The following is a 20,127-nucleotide window of genomic DNA, read 5'->3' as shown; positions in this document are numbered from 1 at the left end:
GACCGTGACATTGATCCTGATGTGTGCGCGTTCTACTTCTCGATATGCTCGCAACGTTGCCGTTGAGGTGAGCGCGTGCACGAAGATCTTTTGTGTGGGAGTAGGTACTCTAACCGAAGCTATTGACCCAAAAGTCGAACGACTAAAAAACCCGATATCGCAGCTCCTTTCTCCGCCGCGAGCGGCTAATCAGGCCGCAGTTTCTCGATGCATTGTGTGTTTACAAACAGTCCGCGCAGCGTTGTTTATGTCGCATTGGTTTTTTTTCTAAAGAGATAGGCCTGATCTCTCTCTTTCTCGTCTCTGTTATCGACTGTGACACACAGTAACGCAGACAGGCTGAAACAGCTAAAATAACGACCTTCGGCTCTCGGAATAAGTTATGCCGCGCAGCGAGGGAGGAAGCGGCAATAATAACGAACCCGACGAGCGAAGCGTATTTCCCTCGGCCAGAGAGAAAGTGCGTGCGCGAAAAATCAATGTACCGCGACAGGTCGGGACATATCTGCGGCGCGTGGGTGCGCGCCAAGCTCGTGACGTCAATCAACAATAAAGACCCCGAGGAGGGGGGATTGGGCAAATGTTAGGTTAGCCTCTCCCCCCTGTAGGCCTGTACCTACTCCGGCGGTCTCTCCCACCCATATCCGCAGCGCGCGAGTTGCCTGCAGCGCTCTCTGCACATGCAGACGTCATCACCGATATATAGGAAAAAAGGAGCAGCGCGCGGAGTCACGGAGTGTACTGTTAGTCGTCGTCGCGCCTGCTCCCACACAAGCCACGACGGCAGCAGGAACGTAGCGAGATTCGACGACGACTACTTGTAGGATGCGGCTGCACTGAATCTCCGCAAGGCAGTCTCTCTCTCTCTCTCTCTCACTCTCACTCTCTCTCTTGATTCCAAGTAGACGCGAAAACAACAATAACAGCAGCAGAAGTTGGCCATCGGTCGGATAGCAAGGTATAACTGTAACAGGAGACAACATGGGTCTGCTCGCGGCATCGTTGCTCTGCGTGCTCGCGACCTGCAGCGCGTACTCGCTGCGCTCGACCCCGAGCGCCAACGAGGAGTTCGTCGTGCCGCACTACACGCACTACGAGGAGCTGAAGGAGCTCTTCCGCAACCTGTCGCTGCAGTTCCCCAACCTGGCGCGGGTTCACTCCATCGGCAAGTCCGTCGAGGGCCGCGACCTCGTCTACCTCGAGATCAGCGAAAATGTCCAGGAACGCAATCTCGGCGAGCCCATGGTCAAGTACGTGGCGAACATGCACGGCGACGAGCCCGTCGGCCGAGAGCTCATGATCTTCCTCGCCAAGTACCTGCTCTACAACTACGGCAAGGACCCCCGAGTCACCAGGCTCGTCAACAACACCGACATCTTCATCATGCCCTCGCTCAATCCAGATGGCTTCGAGAAGTCCAGGGTAAGCGTCAACTGCTCTCGGTTTTTCCGCGGTGAAAGTTTTCCGTGATCGCCTCCGCGCAAACTTATGTTGGCTGCTTTTTCTGCGCGAATCGCGATGATTCACGTGACTATACTTATATACGTCGGTACAGCGCGCGGCAGCGATTGCCGATGCCGCCCTGCTGACGCGAGGCACAACAGATGTTCACGGATTTTTCCATCGTTCTTCTTTGCAGGAGGGCATGTGCAATTCGCTGGAGAACTACATCGGCCGCGAGAACGCCAATCATGTGGATCTCAACAGGAATTTCCCGGATCAGTTCGATCCGAGAGTTAATCACGTCAAGGGTGGCAAATTGATTGCTGGAAGGCAGAGCGAGACCGTGGCTATGATGACCTGGATTGTCACCCAGCCCTTTGTGCTCTCTGCCAACTTCCATGGAGGAGCTGTTGTGGCAAGCTATCCCTTTGATTCTGGGTAATTCCCCCTGCTATCAAGACTCAACTGATAATGCTGTTTTTGGCGTACATTTCTTAAACTGTCGATTGATTATTTTCTAGAATTGCCCACGACTGCTGCGAAGAGAGCAAATCCCCGGATGACAGACTTTTCAAACACCTTGCCCATGTTTACGCGGACAACAACCCAACCATGCGAGCTGGCAACACCTGCCCATCCGAAACATTCAGTGGTGGCGTCACTAATGGAGCTCACTGGTAATCATAGTTTCCTTATTTACTCCATGATTCAGTTTCACTAATGAGAGAAAAAGACTCATGCATACTTTTTTTGTTTTAGGTACAAAGTGACAGGAGGCATGCAGGACTTCAACTATGCCCGCTCCAATGCATTCGAGGTGACCTTTGAGCTGAGTTGTTGCAAATATCCATTTGCCTCGGTACTTCCAGTTTATTGGCACAATAACAAGGAATCTCTTCTTAGGTATTTGGAACAAGCTCACATTGGAATCAAAGGTGCATAGACAAAAAACAAACGATCATTGCCATTTGAAATGCTGAGATTAATGCAACAAATAACTGTTTAGGTCTCGTAACTGACGAGGCTGGTCAGCCCATCCAAGATGCAAATGTTGTAGTCGTTGGAATTGCTAAGAATATAACAAGCACAAATCGCGGAGAGTACTGGCGCCTTCTTTTGCCTGGAACTTACACAGTCTATGCTGCAGCATGGGGGTAGGTTTCGATTAAAATGAATATTCCAAGAAATGATGAATCAGACTAGATACTAACGTTTTTCTATTGCAATTTTTTCTTAGCTATGCTCCAAGTGAACCGCAAAGAGTGACTGTGAAAAAAGGCAATGCTGAAGTAGTAAATTTTGTCTTAAAGAAACTACCATTCCGAGAACAGCAAGGTAATTTTGAAAATTATTATTACGAAGTGTCGCCATTTTTGAACCGCTTTTCGCCAGTCCAGAGACTGATCTCTTCGGTGTACGATGAGAAGTAATGGCGGAAAAAATCTCGAAGAACAAAATACTTTTATTTTAGTAAACAACTCTGCCACATTCTTCCTATTTTATGCATTTAAGTCTGAACATCTACGGCATTCATTTCACCTCTCTCTTAAATTGCCTTTGAAAGCAGTAAAATACTAGTCGATGGACTATATTTTAATTAGAATATTATTTAATTTACATATTTATTTGCATCAGCCATGACTCGCGTAAACGTAAATCTCAACGTTTGTCTACTTTACGCTCGTATTAATGTACCCAAGGATACCTTATTTTAGATACTGTTAAGGCGTTTTATTTATGCGATTATAACCAAACGAATTTTCCTAATTTTCGAGACTTATTAAATGAGATCAAAAGATACGTATAGTGTAAACACAAGGTATAGAGAAGCTAATCAGTCGTGAGGCTGTTTTTCACGTAATAACAAAAACAAGTAAAATTATGGGTTTTAGAATTTTATCGCTGCAATAGCGCGAAAGTTGTATAAGTATGAGGAGTCTATTGACACATCGGGGAGTATCGGTAAATCGATATATACGCAAATATATATATATATATAAAAATATAACTGAAAATTGTTATAGGATGCGAAGCAAAAGAACGCGTTATTTTCTTGGCTTGAGGCTTTATTGCATACTAACAAATCTTTCCACTTGAACTGATTTTATGTAAAACTTTTGGAAATTACGCCTATTTTTAGATGGTTAGATTTACAGATTTTAAAGAGCTAGTTATTTACTAATTATTATTAAAAAACGACGGTTATTGTAGCAAAAAAAAAAAAAAAAAAACAAACAAAACTATAAGGTCAGTCAAAAGGTGATGTAAAGCATTTCTGAAACCTGACGAAATTGTGCAATTGTAGAACGCGTATAAGTTTACAGATATCTAAGGTCAGTTTAATTATTTTTCCATAATCAAAGATCTATCGACTGTTGCATATGATTATTAAATTTCAGTATACTATAAATCGTTTTAAACGAAGAATCGATCAATCTCTCTAGTGAGCACCCGATAGCTTTTCTTTTTTATACCTCTTTTTTTTACCTTTTATTTATTATTATTTCAACACTCGTTGTAACGAATCTTTATTTCCACAAAAAAAAAAAAAAAAACAAACAAAAAGCAAGCGAATATTTCTTTTGTTCAATGATATGTACACCGATGTATGAATTCACGGAAAGTAAAAATTGTGTAATGTATAGTGTAATATCGAAATAAAGAATTATATTTGCTGTCAATTGAGTGTTTTATTCAACGCAGCGACCACAATACGCCTTTCCTTACACTCCTCTTCTTATAAGTATCCGTAATGACAGCGCATTACGAATAATTTGAGGTTTGATTTGTTCTCTCCGTACCTTGTGTTTATTCGTCTGATTCTGGCTTGTCCGCGCAATCGTAATCCAGTCCCGGCACGTCCCGAAATAGTCGGCGACCCTCTTTTCCGCGCCGGCTCGTGTCACAATTGAACCGGGCCGCCCAGTCAGCGGCATTCGCAAGTGCGCGCGTACCCGTTGCGTAAAGAGCCAGCAAAAGAGAAAAATCCGTTCCAGGCTCGGCCAGCGAGGTAGTGGAGAAGCAGGTGCGCGCGAGTGACCGGAACGGGTTCCTCAGTCGGCCGAGGTTCCGGCACCACAACTACCTGCAGCTGGAGAAGTACCTGCGGGAGCTGCACGCGAGCTACCCGGAAATCACGAGGCTCTACAGCATCGGCGAGTCGGTGCAGGGTCGGCAGCTCTACGTGCTCGAGATGACGAGCAAGCCCGGCAAGCACGAGCCCAACAAGCCGGAGATGAAGTACGTCGGTAACATGCACGGCAACGAGGTCGTCGGCAGGGAGCTGCTGCTCCTGCTGGCCAGGTACCTCTGCGAGAACTACCAGGTGGACGAGAGGGTCACGCGGATCCTCGAGGGCGTGCGGCTGCACATCCTGCCCAGCATGAACCCCGACGGCTACGAGAACTCGACCGTCGGCGACTACCAGGGAATCAAGGGCCGAAACAACGCTCACGACTTGGACCTCAACAGAAATTTCCCGGACAAGTACGTGCAGAACGAGGTGAGCATGCACCGCCCCCCCCCCCCCCCCATATAAGCCATTAGTCACTTGTCGAGAGTTAACGCGCCGCGAGTCCGCGGATCCTGCGGATGGGGCGAGAGCGGCGGACGGCCTTTCCTCGCGTCGTCATTGCTTTTCATTGCCGTCAATTCAGATAGTTGATGATAGCCCCGATTCCGCTCTCTATTCCTACAATCTATTGTATACTACGAACGAATTACAGGAGAACTTGGTGCAAGAACCCGAGACGAAGGCCGTGATGGACTGGATCGCCAAGATCCCCTTCGTTCTGTCGGCGAACCTGCACGGCGGCGCCCTCGTGGCCAACTACCCCTACGACGACAACTCAGCCGCGGTGGGCAACATCTACCCCCGTCCGAACCCCAGCCCCGACGACGACGTCTTCCGCATGCTCTCCCTCCTCTACTCCAACGCTCACCCGACGATGCACCTGGGCAAGCCCTGTCCGGCGCCGCCCGGCCAGCAGTACGGCCTCCTCTCCGAGACCTTCCCCCGGGGCATCACCAACGGCGCCGCCTGGTACCCCGTCACCGGGGGCATGCAGGACTACAACTACGTCCGCAGCAACGCCTTCGAGATCACCCTCGAGCTCGGCTGCAACAAGTTCCCCAACGCCACGGAGTTGGAGGACTACTGGCGGGACAACCGGGAGCCGCTGCTGCAGTTCATCGAGGCGGTGAGAGAGGACTCCCCTATATATAGAGCTGACTTTTCACTTTCTACGGAGCTTTAACCGACTTTTTCTTCTCCCAACGTCGACAGTCGAGGCGCGGCGTCCACGGTGTGGTGACGTCCTCGATCGGCAGCCCCGTAGCCCACGCGAAGGTCGATATCGAGGGCCGGCATCACGCGATCTACACCAGCACCGAGGGCGACTACTGGCGTCTCCTGCCGCCCGGCAGATACAATGTCACGGTCACCGCGCCCAACTACGAGTACTTGACGCAGACCGTCGTGGTGCCGCGAGACGGGGGCCAGGCGAAGCTCGACTTCACGCTCATACGCGACCAACCGTTCACTTGGTAAGCTGGACAAATTCCAAATAGATATAGAGAATCCTAAATGCGCGCGTTCAACGATGCTGGGGATATAAGTATTTCAAGGTAAACACAGATTAGGAGAATTAGATGATCAGTTTGCAGGCACAAGCTGCCAACTCCTACTAACTCTTAAATTATATATACCAGTGCGCACGTGATATCCGTATTGTCCGTATTGTCCGTATTGTCCTTCCAATGGAAAGCAAATTGCCTCCACGACCGCGCGCAGCATTCAAATCTGTCGGCCGTCGTCAATTTGTAACGTCAATTTATACGACGTTTATATAACGTTTCAGGGTCCACGTGAACGATTACGATTTGAGAGCAAATCTGAAGGACGGCTACCTCCGGAATAGCGAGCTCAGCGAGAGCTTCAAACAGCTCGAGCTGGACAGGCCGGACGTCGCGGAATTCAAGGCCGACGATTCGCCGATTAGCGCGGCCATACACTCCTTCAAGATTACTCACAACGTAAGTTTCTTTTAAAACACTGTTGCTTTTAAAAACGATTGCTTCCTTGTCATCGAACGTTAACTGCGCGTAAATGCAGCTGGGAGACAGCGAGGAGAGCAAGATCCACGTTGCTTTCATCGGAGGAATCTTCGCGTCGCAGCCGATAGGCAGAGAAATTTCTCTGCGCTTCGCGCGTCACGTCCTCATGGGCAACAAGGAGAGATATCCGTTCATCGACAGACTGCTCGACAGAGTCGTGCTGCACTTCATTCCCGGAGTCGATCCCAGCTTCGACAAGTTGTCCTACAGTTGCAATGCCTCGATGAGCGACGAGGTGGGCAAAACATTGTACTCGTCGCAAAAGGATAAGCGTCCTCGATTGGACCTCGTTACGAATGCGCTGGAACAAATGCTGGAAACCGAAGGATTTGATGCGCTTGTACTGTTCGGCGGTGGTAATGGAGTTGCAGCTAGGTAGAATGATGAAATTCGGCAAAAAATGAAAAACTAGCACGACTTGTACGATTCCTTCATTTCTTGCTTTTCAGTTATTCGTTGAGCAAGATCGACTTCTTAAAGAGTTTTGTCGAAGACTTCGAGAGATCTATACATACCGATAAATGCGACACTCAAAGCGATGATATTAAGAAAGTGCAGAATTACATAAACCAGCAATATGAAATACCAGTGGTAAGTCGGCATTTGAATTGCGATGCTAATTTTGCTACAAATACAAACAACCTCAGGCACGCTCTTATTACGTTTTAGTTAAGTTTATCTCTGTCGTGCTGTAAATACCCTGAGCCAAAAGCCGTCCCGACGATTTGGAGAGACACGTTGTTACCACTCAGGGATTTGGTTAAGCGTCTTTCGACCGGCGTTCGCGTGACCGTGTTGGACCCCAAGAGAAATCCTCTCCGGAGCGCCAAAGTTCGAATCGATTCAGCCGTGTACGGCGTCTCCAAGAACATGGCTTATTTCAAAACAATACTACCTCCTGGTATATATAATGCAGTATTCAGTTGCGAAGGTTACAACGACGAGACCTTGATGATATCGGTGCACGACGACGAGATCACGACAATGGAAGTTGTCTTGACTCCGACCGATCCAAATTACGTTCCTGCTAAATCCCCGGATGCTGAAGAAAAGTCGAGTAAAATCAATCAGGTCCTCGATGATTTTAATCGAAAGTTTACCAAGATCTCTACTCTGCACGAAATCGGCGTCACGACGAAAAAACGCAAAGTTATAGCGCTCGAGATTCATCCCGAAGACGATCATGGTCACAAATCCGGCCGTCCGTCCATAGTATTTTCAGCAGGATTGGGCCAGGGATCACCTGCCACTTCTAAAGTTCTTTTACATCTAGCTAACTATATTTTGGCAAGTTACAATATCGATACGCAGCTGACGAATTACGTAAGAAATTATTCCATCTTCATTGCACCGGACCTGAACCCGGATTCCGAGAAAAAGGACACATGTGCTTTTATTGATGAGAACCCCCTTCCATTCCCCCTGGAATATGGCAAAATTGAGTAAGTATTTATTTTATGGAATATCCAAACTACTTACAATCAGTTTAATAATGATTAAAAATGCATTTACAGTTACCACGAGAATTCCAAGTTGATCGTCGACTGGTTCAAGAAGCTTAAACCGATTATCACAATAAATTTGAACAGCGGATCGTTGCACGTGGAAATACCATTCGGTAAAGCAGGACTTGGCAAACATCCCTACAAACCCTATCTCACGGAGGACAACAGAATTTTGCAACAACTCGCCGAGACGTATGCCCTAAATCATCCAGTCATGAGCTTAGTAAACTCTAGATGCGACAGCAAGGCCATTATTGAGAAAAGTGGAACCTCCCATGCCGGAGTTGCGGTGCGAGGTGGCAGATCCGACTACTTCTTGGATTATCTGTACCTACATACTAATACCCTGCCAATAGATGTATACATGACTTGCTGTAGCAGTGACGATGACAATGTCGCGTGGGAGAGTAATAAGAAAAGCTTGCTGAGTGTACTGAATAAGGTAACCGGAGGTGTGACTGGGTATGTAGTAAGCGAGAGCGACGAACCGATTTCGGATGCTGTCGTGATGCACGATAAATCAATTCATCAAGTTGAAAGCAATGAAAATGGAGCATATCAGCTTCTGCTGCCAATTGGAACTCATTTGCTGAGTGTGAAAGCACCAGGTTACTATAAACTATCAAAGGCTGTCAACGTTACCAACGAGGAGGGTTTGACAATGCTCATGTTCAAATTGCATCGGGATGAGACTATCTTCGGTATGCCTCGGATCATGTTTGTTATAATGTCTGGTGAGTTTGTATAAAATTTGAAGCCCTTCATGACTACTGGGTTTTCATTTGTTGTAAATTATTTTTTTTTGTATTCTTGCTAAATAGGTGCAGTACTCATTACTATAGTAGCTTTATGTGTTTTTGTCATCGCCAAATGTAAATCGAGCCACGGCGATGACACCGACAGCAAGAGGCCTTATGCATTCAGCTTACTGAAAGACGGTAATTCCTTCTTTGATGACGATGAAAAGGAGGTCGAAATTTTCAAACGTCCACTCGTTAAAGGTACATCTTAATATTCATAGTTCATTATAAAGCTACAGGAAAATGAATCCAATACTTACTTTTAAATTAATATTCAGATTACAAAGAAGATTTAGTCGATGTCACAGCAAAACCATATTTCGACGATGACGAAAATTCCAGTTCTGATGAAGCCAGTGATTTAGAATTTATAAGACCCGACAGAGATTGGCAAGGAAAAAACCTTGAATAATTTGTTCGTAATTTTTTTTTTTAACAAATCGAGTTTTCTACAAAATGTCCACTGAAAACGTATAGACTGTAAGTCTAGCATATATTGCACGACTTCTTCATTCTGACTGATTGGCTGATACGTCTATATTTATAAGTCATTTATGTATATAACAAGGGATTGAGTGAGATAAAGAAAATGCTTACCACTAACGTAATTTAAGAAAGCTGAAATTAATACTAAAACTTTTATCTGTAAATATTAAAAAACTTTATATTTCTTCAATGATGAATGAATTATTTGAAGTTTTATTCTATTACATTATATGTATAGGCTTTCTTAAATTATAGACCAATGTATGTACTTACGTCGTGTAATCTTATAATGAACTAGTTGGAACCAATTATATAGATTTTATACTGTTTCATAATTAGATATTTTAACTATTATGAATTTACACATTTTATACCTATCATACAATGTTACGAATTCAAATTTTACATTTGCTGGCGTTCCAAGATATTACGTAGTATTTTAGAAAGAACTTTACATATTTTTAGACTCGATTTTAAAACAAAAAGGGTACTTCCAACTAACGAGACTGTGATGCATGAAATACTTGTAATACTTTGTAATGTATTTGTAATTATGTAATTTTACTATACGTATTATTCGTCGCGATGCACCTGCGACAGCAATCGAAAAGAGTATTTCATGGGAAAATAAAGAACTATTGTTATAAAAATAACTTGGCTTTTGTGTTTATTCGCTCACGTTTTATAAATAATTGTACAAAATATACAAAAAAATATAAATACTTTTTCTTATTCTTAAAAAAGTATTTAATTTTGTAGTCGCTAGTACAGTAAAAGGCACTGCACTGAACTTGACAGTATTCTCAAAATGCAATAATACAATGTGGAACATATATTTCTTATATAAAAACTTAAGAGCTAAGCTTATCTTTAATTCTCTTGTTTTGAGCTTTTAAGTATGTAATACTATATCATGTACATAGCTGAAAATTTTTTTGGTCATGTGCACCACGCAATTTATTATGAAATATAGATAATACTATATCTGCATTCACACATCAAAATTTACTTTTAAGTTAACTCACAGGGAAAGTCACGAGCGTCAGTTATGAGCTGTGAATTACAAGCTTGAAAATTTTCAGATTTTTACCATGAATACTGCACGGCCTTCAAATATTGAGTTGTCATGATTCTATTACGTATTGTTGCAATATTTATGAACTGTACTATTACGGCTTCTAGCGTGTACTTATTTTTAGAAATCACGCTCGTTAATAATTTCAAGTCTAATAGATAGAGTACAGTATTTACAAAATAAATCATACTAAAGGCACTTCAAATTGATGGTTTGCCTCGCGTAAATAAAAATGATTGGCACTCAAAATTAAAAAATGAAAATTCGTTGCATAAATACGATTAAAACAAATAAGCTCGGGCTTACGTTTTGTGCGTTTCTCTCGTAACTCCAAAATCATATGTTGTTTAAGTAACTTTATATATATATAAAAATGAATATCACGCATATTTAAAATTTACGTTAAAAAAATAGCGCACTGTAGAATTCATTGAAAAAAATAAACAAAAGTTACAGACAATAATAGCCTTAAAAACAATAAGATCACTTATTTAAAGAAAGCAAACGACGCAATTACAAAGCTTTCAAGGATATGACAAAGGTCTCCTGGCAAATTCTCCCGGTATTAATTTTTTCCTTTGTACTAAAGTGTGCGTATCGTGTGAATCAGCACGCTCGCGCGTCTACTCGGCTCGTACAAAAATAGAAAGTACATCGCGCCTCTAATTAGTTGTACACCGGCGGCGGAAAGTACGAAGGATAAAGGATGTTCCAGAGGATCGCGGCAGCCATAAGTGCAGTGTAGGTGACGAAGCTGGCCCACCAGACAACCTTTTCCCACGTCTGTACCTCAAGATTGCGCAGGATATTGATACCGACGAGGAGGCCGGCTATGGCACCTGCGAGGTGAGCAACGTAGCCGATCTGATTTGTCGTTTCAAGAACATAGCGCGTGTAAATGGCCTGGCCCACGTCGACCGATGTTACAACGAGGAATACCAGCAGCTGTAGCACTGCGAATTCCATTTGTGACCAGTTCATAACGATGGTCGCTACATGCGCAGTTATGAGAGCGTAGACGCCACCGGATGCGCCGGCCAGATATACGGCAGGATCGGAGACGGATGTACCCAGGGAACCGGCTACCACTCCAGCAAAGTAGATAATCAGAACTCGCCACCACTTGTGCACCATTTCCAGTGGAATTCCCAGCATTATTTGCACCAGCAAGTTCACGACTAAGTGAAAAGTACTGCGGGAAAAAAATATTTTTAACTTTAAAAGCTGTAATTTTGAAAAATTATTGGCATTGGGACATTCCTTGATAATTTTCATTAGAGCTATTTTTTGTACAAAACTGTATCTCTTTGATCAATCAAGTGCTTGAACTAGCTTGGGCCAGGTAAGTGTAATTGGTCACTGAGATAAAATGAGATAAAACTGTTCAATCTAGTAATCTATACCGTACATATCATTTTAATTAGTCGAACAAAATTTTTCTGAATGATGTCACATCTATTTTCACATAAATGGAATCCATGAAATGTTCTCTAAATGAGGGATAGGAGTGAAGAAAGTACTTACCCAACATGTACAAACATGTATGTAAGATACCTCCAGGCCTGATATCTTTTCTGAGGATTGTAAATGAAGAGCGTTGCCATAGGTCCTTCAACTGCCACCGCATTGTGAGCGATTGTGTCATACAAAAAGAGTATAATTTCTAGTACAGAAATTATTATCATGGCAAGTGCTGGAGGGTTACAGCTGTATTCTTCTTCGTAGAGACCATCAGGAAAATCACCGGATCTTGTCATCTGCAATGATGCAGTGGCACATGGACGGCATGGTACCATTGAGTGTACATATCGTTGCACAAAATGTCCAAACACACCTTGCATGTCTTTTCTGTGAATCTGTAGCAATCAAAAACCATTTAGAAAATCGTAAACAAATGTAGAGCAGAAATGGAGCTGTAAATAAATCTCACCATTGCAATAAACTCTGGATATTCCAGATAGCCTGAGTCATCTAAATCAGCTTTGTGCATGATCATCCGGACTACACGGCTTGGAATATCATTTGTATAGGAAGATGAACCTCGTATCATTGCCTTCAACTCATGGTATGAAATTTTGCCATCACCATCTGAGTCATACTTCTCAAAAATGGCTTTCCAATGCTAGAACAAACGTGAACATTGATGTTACTTGGCTTGCAGCACTCGTTATGCAATGTGCTGAAAATAATAAAGAGAGTATACGATTACTTACAGCGTCATTGTACTGCAATGGTATCGTTATTGCTGCCTCACCGTCACGTCCTGTGGCCATTCTGATTAATTTGAAACTCCTGGAAAAGAAAAAAGAAAAGATGAACTACTTAAATTCTACACAAAAACACCAACATGATTCACAGTATTTAGCTTTGGCCTAACAATGGCTTCTCGAGCTTCAGACAATTATTTCTGCTGTGAACCTGGTTTTCGTAAACACAATAATAACAGCTTTCAACAGACAATAGCAATCTTCTAAAAGGTTTACGATTTACAAGTCTTTCATGGCCGCTTAGCAAACTAAGGAAAAGTCGCTTTTAATTGCCAAAAAATCAATGCACCAGCTGGACAATTGTATGTACCTCGAAAATTCCCAGGTTCAGAGTTGGTAGATGAAAAACGGTAATTTTCTCTCAGAAATAGAGCCAGAGCCAGAGACAGAGGCGAGCAGGTGAGAGTATCTCGCACGACTGAACGAGCCGAACCCAATTGCAGGCGACGTCTATATCAATTGTTATCGATAGCCGGCACCGCCGCCGCCGATTACTCAGCCAGAAGAAATACACACATCTATGGAGCCCGTTGTATCGCGAACGTGGCAAAGGTGTGACTGTACCGTTATTATTAAACTCGTGCGCGGGGCACGCGCACAGGAGAGAGCTGCAGAGAGAAGAGAAAAAACGCGGCAACAGGTTAAGACCGAGCGTTGCACTCACCTTAGTTACTTATGTGTATCAGGATATTTATACACGAGTCCTTTGTACCCCCAGCGTTATCAGCGGTGTATACGAAAGTCGATCCCGGAAGAGTAGAAAAGGCGGCGCTACATCCTCCAGCTGGCTTACTGCGGAAGGTTATGAGTATCAACACGACGCGTCGTCCTGCAGCATCATAGCGTAGCTCCGTCCTTGTTTCTCTCTCCCTCTCTCTCTCTCTCTCTCTCTCTCTCTCTCTCTCTCTCTCTCATGTATAAGTATACGCACCTCTGTCAGTCAGTTCAAGCACGCACGAAGGACGACGGATCGAGAGGATTTATCTTGGCTCGGATTTGCGTCGATCTCGAGGCTTTCTCGTAGTGCTTATATACTTATATATGTACAGTAGAGGCTCGAAGTGAGCTGTATTGAGGACGGTTACGACGAGAAGCCGAAGCAGAGAAAGTACAATAGTACATACACGACACAAGTGCATTGTATGCGCGCAGTGCGGCGGTTGCCGGGCAACGCGCAACCGCGCCGCGAAGAGATAAACAAAGCCTCGTTTCGTATAGCGCGACACAGTGCAGCCAGAGGATAATAGCGCCAACAGCTCATCGGAATCATGAGTAATCCCGATTCTCCTTATAGATTTTCGTTGGTTCGGCTGTTTCGATCGTAACGTCGCGAAGATGCTGGAGCCGTCGAAGGGAAAGACCAAGATTTCGGGCAAGTATAGGGTGAGGCAGCCCATCGAGAACTTGAAAATTAGGTGAGAGTTGGTTTTTTCTTCTCGGGGCGACATAAGAACGAACATCTATTATTGACCCTCGGCTGCTTATACACATTTATATCGGAAACTAGCAGGAGCTCGAATAACGGGCTGTAAATTTTCTTGTTTTATACACAAATTTGAAAAATATTTACACGCGCGCTACCCGTAGCCTGTGTCCAACGCCGGCCATGTGGCTGCTCTCGGTTTATGCGTATACGTGGGAGAAAAATAATTTCTGAGTCACGCTTCGTGTTTTTTTTTCCAAAAATTTCAAACTCCTTCGACGTTGCAGGGTGAAAATTGTCCAGCAGAAATCCCTGCTGGCCGAGCTGTTCGAGAACGAAGGCGAGACCCGGGACGGCAACTTCCTCGAGTCCGAGAGCTACGAGTTCGCTTGGCAGGAGAAGGTCTTCGGCCCGTACGAGGCCAAATTCTACAGAGAAGAGCGCAACTGCCTCACGGAGAAGCAGAAGGAGTACCACCGGCGCCTCGTCGACTCGGCCGAGCCCGATGAGGGCTCGAGGCTCTACTCCTACGTCCAGGGCGACGCCTACTACCCGGAGCTGGATCTGCTCACCGGGAAGTTCAGGTCGAGCTTGTCCCTGAGGAACGAGCTCGCGGCGCCGCCCCTGAAGAACAGGAAAGCCTTCGCGGACAGGTACAACAAGAGGCTCGTCGACGAGAAGCCCGACGAGCGGAGGATTCGCGAGAATCACTATCTCTACACGGTGGGAGGAGCAGCTAGCTTGACAGAGTTGTAAAAAAGCCGAGTTTGCAACGGTTTTGCGCATTTCCACAGGAGCAGGAAAATATGTACATCGTGGTGGACCTCTCCCCCAAGGACGAGGCCTCGGCCGAGTCGACCGACTCCGAGGCTCTCCTCTGCACGATAAGCTACGACTCTTCGCACAAGAGCCTCACCGTCAGCCCGGACTTCAGCAGCGACGAGTGCTACAGCGTCGACGGAATCGGCATGAGCTACGACTTCTGGATCGAGCACGTGTCCCCCAGGCCTTCTGCCCGGGAAATGCAGCGGCGACGAGAGGCTTCCAAGAGGGTAAACTGCACAGGTTTTCATCAACAACGCTACCGGCCAATCGGGTATAAAAAATTAAAAATTCAAGAGCGTAGTAGCACTGCGAGCACCCAAGTCCGAGCGGCGATACAAGTTATTTTGCTGTGATCTCGTTTTTTAGGGCAAGAAAACGATCGGCGCTCCAACCGGATTCTAGTGTAATAATAACTCGCCCCTTACAAAACATGCGCCTATCGCCTCTACTCACCCGACGTAGGAGATCTCGGAGATCTGGCGCATCATCTTCTGCGAGTAGGACACGTTCATCGTGGCTCTTACGAATTCCTAGGTCTGTCAGTCTTCGACCGATCAGCAGAAATCGACTAAACCAATGCACTGCACAGAGTGAATAGTCACTGCGAAGAGTATCAGGAAGGAAGCGAGCGGGTCAAGCGGCTCTCGAAGCTCGACTAGCTGACGGGCATTTCTCTTCTCCTCTCGTCGCACTTCCCACATCGGCGGCATCGGCCGCCGCGGCCAAAGAAAAATACACACAACTCGCGCGCACCGCAGCGCAGACACTGGCCGGCCCTGCTAAGCGCGCATTTCGCTATATACCACGGGAGAGGAAATCCGCCGCCTCTCTGCAGTCGTCGCCTCGTCGCTCACCTATACCGACGCGTATTACGGCGGCGCCTGCGTCACTGAGGCGCGCGATTACCCGCGGGAATGCCAAACAATCGCCGCTGGAATTCACCAGACCACCAGACCAGTCACACGTACACACGCGCACCGAGACTCTCTCTCTCTCTCTCTCTCTCTCTCGATCGACGAAGCTCCGAGTGCAGATTGCGCATAAGAGGATGAGCCGCCGCGGAGGAGGAAGAAACGAAAGAAAAAGGAGCGAGAGCTCGCGCGCGGCTGCTGCGAAGATGACCGGTTCCGCGCCGCGAGACAACTGATCAAGCCGAAATCCGAGCGAGTCTGCTCATGGCTTCCCTCTATTTCCGTCTCCGCTTTAAGCGCTTAGTCAACCGGCTCTTTCTAGTCACCCACACTGCGTACCGCGCTCTTTCCGGGTGTTGAGTATCTCGATGCATCCTGCGCGATTCTTCTCTGCCGGAGAATTCGACTTTTACCTCGGCCGTGCGATCTTTCCGTCGTGTTTTGGAATGTGGAGAAAGAAGAAATAAATCAACGCCCGCCAAGTGCCTCTTATATCCCCGATAAACATCTCTCGGCTTCCTTTTGCATTTTTATTTTATATCTGTAAAAGGTCCTGGTACTCTTCCGTCTCGTTTTTTAGAAACGGCATCGAAAACATTTCGCCCGCGGAGTCTGCGCATTCCCTGCAGTGGGAATTTTTATAGAAACTCGTTCCCGTATATTCTACTATATACGCTCTCTATACTACTGTTCCAATACCAAATCTGCGCCCGATATCTCGCGAGTCGTTGCAACAGACGCGAGTTTAATCCCGTGAAGATTCACCTCCGAATGACTCGCGCGTATCGTGACTCGTATTTTCGAGTAAATACAATAGATAAGGCATTAGTTAGATGGTCTCGTAACAAACGCTTTTGTGCGGCGCGCAGGTGTACAATATAGTTCCTGCGCTTCTTAGATAACGCATTGGAAAAATTTTGGCTCGTAGACAGATAATGGCCGAAGGACGTTGATTTTTACCATATCTAGAATTGCAATTTGATCTCGGATTTGTATGATAAGCCCCGATACTGTAAATGCGTTATTATGCTTCGATGTTATCAGGAGCGGTGAGACTATTTTCTCGTTTGATGAGATTTTTTACTGGCGAAATCGACGATAGAGTGATCAGATTTTTTCTAACGAGATCCGCGACGATGATAGCGTGAAAACCCAAAGACGCGCTCAAGTGGTATTCCTCGTAACAATATTAGGTGTAAGATCCGCTCCATCGTATCTATACTGTATACGGCAATAACACTTGAGGTATCACGAAACATTCGATGTCGTCGAGGACTCGTAACTGACCAAAGTACGCTACTAAAACGCGCATAGAACAATAAATTCGAAATCCTCCATTGAGCAGGAATCTGCGTCGTTGTAAAGGATAAATAAACAGTACAGTTGGAGGAAATGATTTTCGCGTATCGTTGCAAATAATCGATGATATTACTTATTTCCTCGTTGTTAATATAGCTCGCTGCAAGGCACGCGAGCATAAATTACTACGTCGATGTGGCGCGGGTATTATCACTAACATACTCAAAGAGTAGTTTTGTCGAGAAAATAAAATTACTTACTACGAGCGCTGTAACTACATCCACTTTAAATCAACTTGGCCCATTGATACCTCGAAATTGACTTGGCTCTCTTAAAAGGCAGTATGACGTCATAAGCCATCAGCAGAAGATTTTAAATACCACCGACTTTCTAAACTAACTCATTGTGTTCAATCAGGGGAAATGGAACTCGCAACTCTAGTGGCGCGATATGTGCCTGCATTGAAAAATATGATGATTTCTGTCCAGGAACTCCAGAGAATGCGCAGCTTGAAGGAAGCCCAGCTGTTCCACGAACTAACGGCACCGCAGCCTCGGGTTCTCCGTCTCTTTCTGAACCTGGACATCGGCTCGGCTTGGGATTTCGGCCGCGACGAAGCCGGCCTCTTCGTCAGTTACTTCGTCGACCTGCCTACGCACTGGAGATCGACCGGTCGGAGACTCGCCGGCAGAACGCAGCGATCCAAGGCCAAAGACGGTCGCGTGAATTTCGGCTACTGTGCCGAGATTTCGCTGGATCTGGACCTCGCGGCCATCGACGAGTCAGAAGCGAGAACCGCCTCCTGGCCGAGTCTTCTGATTTCTGTGGCTTCGCTCGACAATTGGACCAGGTGGCTTTCGCATGTTAATTGCGCGATATATTTCTTTAAAAAGCCAGAAGAAAAAACGAAAAAGCGCAGAATCGAAATAATTTTCGAAATGAGTAATTTACAGCGTTCCTCTGACGCAGAAAGAGAAAAAAGAATGAATGGTTTTATCTTTATCTATGAGTAATGCCGCGCATTCCTTCGAGCTCGCGTCTCAAAAATAATTTTTGTTAAACTATGGATCGAAAAGAATTTAAACATTGCTTGCAACGCGTTAATTTTGCTACATCGAAAAAGGTCAGTCGAAATGCGCCTGCAGAAACGCATATCCGAAAATAAGCGAGCAGCGTAATTACCGCTTCAATTTGCCACTGCCGTTTTCCGAGAAGACGCGAAATCGAGTGATGAGTAACCACGCGTATAATCTTTAATTTCCCGAGGACATTGCAATGTTTTTAAAACATTGTCTTGCAACATGAAACTCTTCGCTCTGTTTATACTCCGTCTCGTCAAATCGTAGAATATTATATATATATATATTATACATTTGGAATGGTGTTGCTCCTCCTAGCAGGCAGTAATTTTTTCATAAAAATAATGATAGAATATATGTTACGGTTATAGATATCGAATCGAGGGATACGGCTCGCTAGCCCTGCCTTCGACTGCCGGCAACTTTGCCTACGAGCTGAAAACCTGGCGACCCTCGGGCGGAATAATCGACAGTCTGCGTCGCTTCTTCACGGGAGGCAGCTGCGAGTTGGATGACATCACGTATTGCGCGATACCAGGAATGCACGAGGGTCCCAGCCTCGACAAGACAAACCTCCGCGTCGTCCCAAGCGGCAGCGTCGAGCTGCGAATCAACTGCGTCCAGCAGTCTCAGAACTTCGCCCGTGAGCGTGACTTAGATCCCAACAGCATTGGAAGACTGAACGCTGGCAAGCTGTTGAACAGCGTTGACGACGTGCTCGGCCAATTCAAGGCTGCGAGGGAGCGCATGATCCAGGCGAGAGCCATGTGCTCGTAGACAAAATGCAAGATTCGAGAGGGATGGATTGCATGCTCACTAATGGTGTAGTACGTTGCTAAGACTCATTTTCATTGTTCGTTTAAAAAACAGACACCACCAGTCATTGTCGAAAATCACTTTTGGATTGGCTGCCAATATGACGCTATATACGAGAGCAGTTGTGTATAAGGTGTGAGTCGAGGCAAAAGTGACCCTCTCTTTAACGGAGGTGATTTTTTATTTCAACAAAAATAACAATTTACATTGAATTGTTCTGATCACTCGATAATAGTAATTATCCTGTACGTATGCTACACCTGCAGTTTACTGGTAGGCGTGCTATGCGCTCGCTCGCTATTGTTTTTTTCTTCATTTTTAATTTTTAATTAGTCGTTAATAGTGTTCATCGTAGAATAATATTCGTATAGCGTTCGTGTCGTTTTTGTATTTATACTTGATTTTTGTTGTTATATTTATTCTGTTTCAGTTTCACTCGTCGCCTTCGACGGGACGACAGTGTCTTTCCCCAGGAAACGGAAAACAAAGAAAGTAAAAGAATGTGCCTTGACATTACTACATGCTTTATACAGCCTTATCTACTCGTGGGACGGATCGACATCTGTGCTTCCGAAGCCGATCCCGCCAACATGTTTCGTTTAATCGAATAGGTACACGTGTGTTTAACTTTACTCTGCGTAATATACAATTCTAAGTTTTGGAAAATAAAAAAGAGAAGCGCTCTGGCGATACATTTAATTCACTTTTGTTCTTTCTTTTTTTTTTTTTTTAATATTCCAAGCGGATTCCTCTCTTGATACATTTATACTCTTTAAGCGTTCACAATTTCCTATATTTTGTTGAGTTTGTATTCATCTTACATGCCAATCGCGCTGCTTCTGTTTTTTAGGATAATTTCAACACTGGAGCATCCCTCATTTTACAAACGAGACACGTGTATTATATGACAAAAAAATGTTTTACCAAGTTATCGGAGAGAAGTTGATTTTTGAGATGAGACACTACGAAAAAAATAAAAATAAAAACTTGAGGCGCGCTAGATGAAAAAAAAAATGCAGGAGCAAAGTTACTTTAAATAGACTCTTCTTTCCGACATTATAAGAGAGGCTAGCGAAGTAATAC

General features: G+C 45.0%; 3 protein-coding genes across 9 annotated transcripts; 2 read left to right on the top strand and 1 right to left on the bottom strand.

Annotated features, from left to right (window-relative positions):
* The first annotated feature begins 626 nt into the window (after window positions 1-626).
* On the top strand, window positions 627-10,002 carry LOC100122498 (carboxypeptidase D). Its single transcript, XM_032598372.1, has 16 exons — window positions 627-1,422; window positions 1,640-1,881; window positions 1,965-2,120; window positions 2,203-2,378; window positions 2,450-2,597; window positions 2,681-2,778; window positions 4,440-4,945; window positions 5,169-5,642; window positions 5,729-5,988; window positions 6,303-6,477; window positions 6,557-6,933; window positions 7,008-7,149; window positions 7,228-8,000; window positions 8,073-8,797; window positions 8,885-9,064; window positions 9,142-10,002. The coding sequence occupies exons 1-16, from the start codon at window positions 982-984 to the stop codon at window positions 9,273-9,275; spliced, it is 5,007 nt and encodes a 1,668-aa protein (XP_032454263.1). The 5' UTR covers window positions 627-981; the 3' UTR covers window positions 9,276-10,002.
* On the bottom strand, window positions 9,991-16,199 carry LOC100122487 (rhomboid-related protein 3). Of its 6 annotated transcripts, none has more exons than XM_032598385.1 (6): window positions 15,393-15,711; window positions 13,356-13,483; window positions 12,638-12,716; window positions 12,355-12,546; window positions 11,949-12,280; window positions 9,991-11,616 (listed from the first exon to the last, which is right to left on the bottom strand). In XM_032598385.1, the coding sequence occupies exons 3-6, from the start codon at window positions 12,695-12,697 to the stop codon at window positions 11,091-11,093; spliced, it is 1,110 nt and encodes a 369-aa protein (XP_032454276.1). In that variant the 5' UTR covers window positions 12,698-12,716; window positions 13,356-13,483; window positions 15,393-15,711; the 3' UTR covers window positions 9,991-11,090. The 6 variants fall into 6 exon arrangements, with proteins under 6 accessions (XP_032454276.1, XP_031783406.1, XP_032454277.1 ...); XM_031927546.2 differs by lacking the exon at window positions 15,393-15,711 and adding an exon at window positions 13,623-13,858; XM_032598386.1 differs by lacking the exon at window positions 15,393-15,711 and adding an exon at window positions 13,623-13,652 and having other exon boundaries at window positions 13,002-13,483.
* Window positions 13,899-19,743, top strand: LOC100122477 (Meckel syndrome type 1 protein-like). 2 transcript variants are annotated; one of them, XM_008208210.4, is made up of 7 exons: window positions 14,002-14,106; window positions 14,402-14,837; window positions 14,909-15,210; window positions 15,306-15,342; window positions 17,638-17,999; window positions 18,600-19,055; window positions 19,475-19,743. In XM_008208210.4, the coding sequence occupies exons 1-6, from the start codon at window positions 14,027-14,029 to the stop codon at window positions 19,003-19,005; spliced, it is 1,623 nt and encodes a 540-aa protein (XP_008206432.1). In that variant the 5' UTR covers window positions 14,002-14,026; the 3' UTR covers window positions 19,006-19,055; window positions 19,475-19,743. The 2 variants fall into 2 exon arrangements, with proteins under 2 accessions (XP_001606083.1, XP_008206432.1); XM_001606033.6 differs by lacking the exon at window positions 15,306-15,342 and having other exon boundaries at window positions 13,899-14,106; window positions 14,909-15,166.
* Window positions 19,744-20,127: the final 384 nt, after the last annotated feature.

Source organism: Nasonia vitripennis, chromosome 3, assembly GCF_009193385.2.
Source record: "Nasonia vitripennis strain AsymCx chromosome 3, Nvit_psr_1.1, whole genome shotgun sequence".
Taxonomy (NCBI): Eukaryota; Metazoa; Arthropoda; class Insecta; order Hymenoptera; family Pteromalidae; genus Nasonia; species Nasonia vitripennis.
The sequence above is the reverse complement of the archived record's forward strand: the minus strand, read 5'-3'. Positions and strand labels throughout refer to the sequence as shown.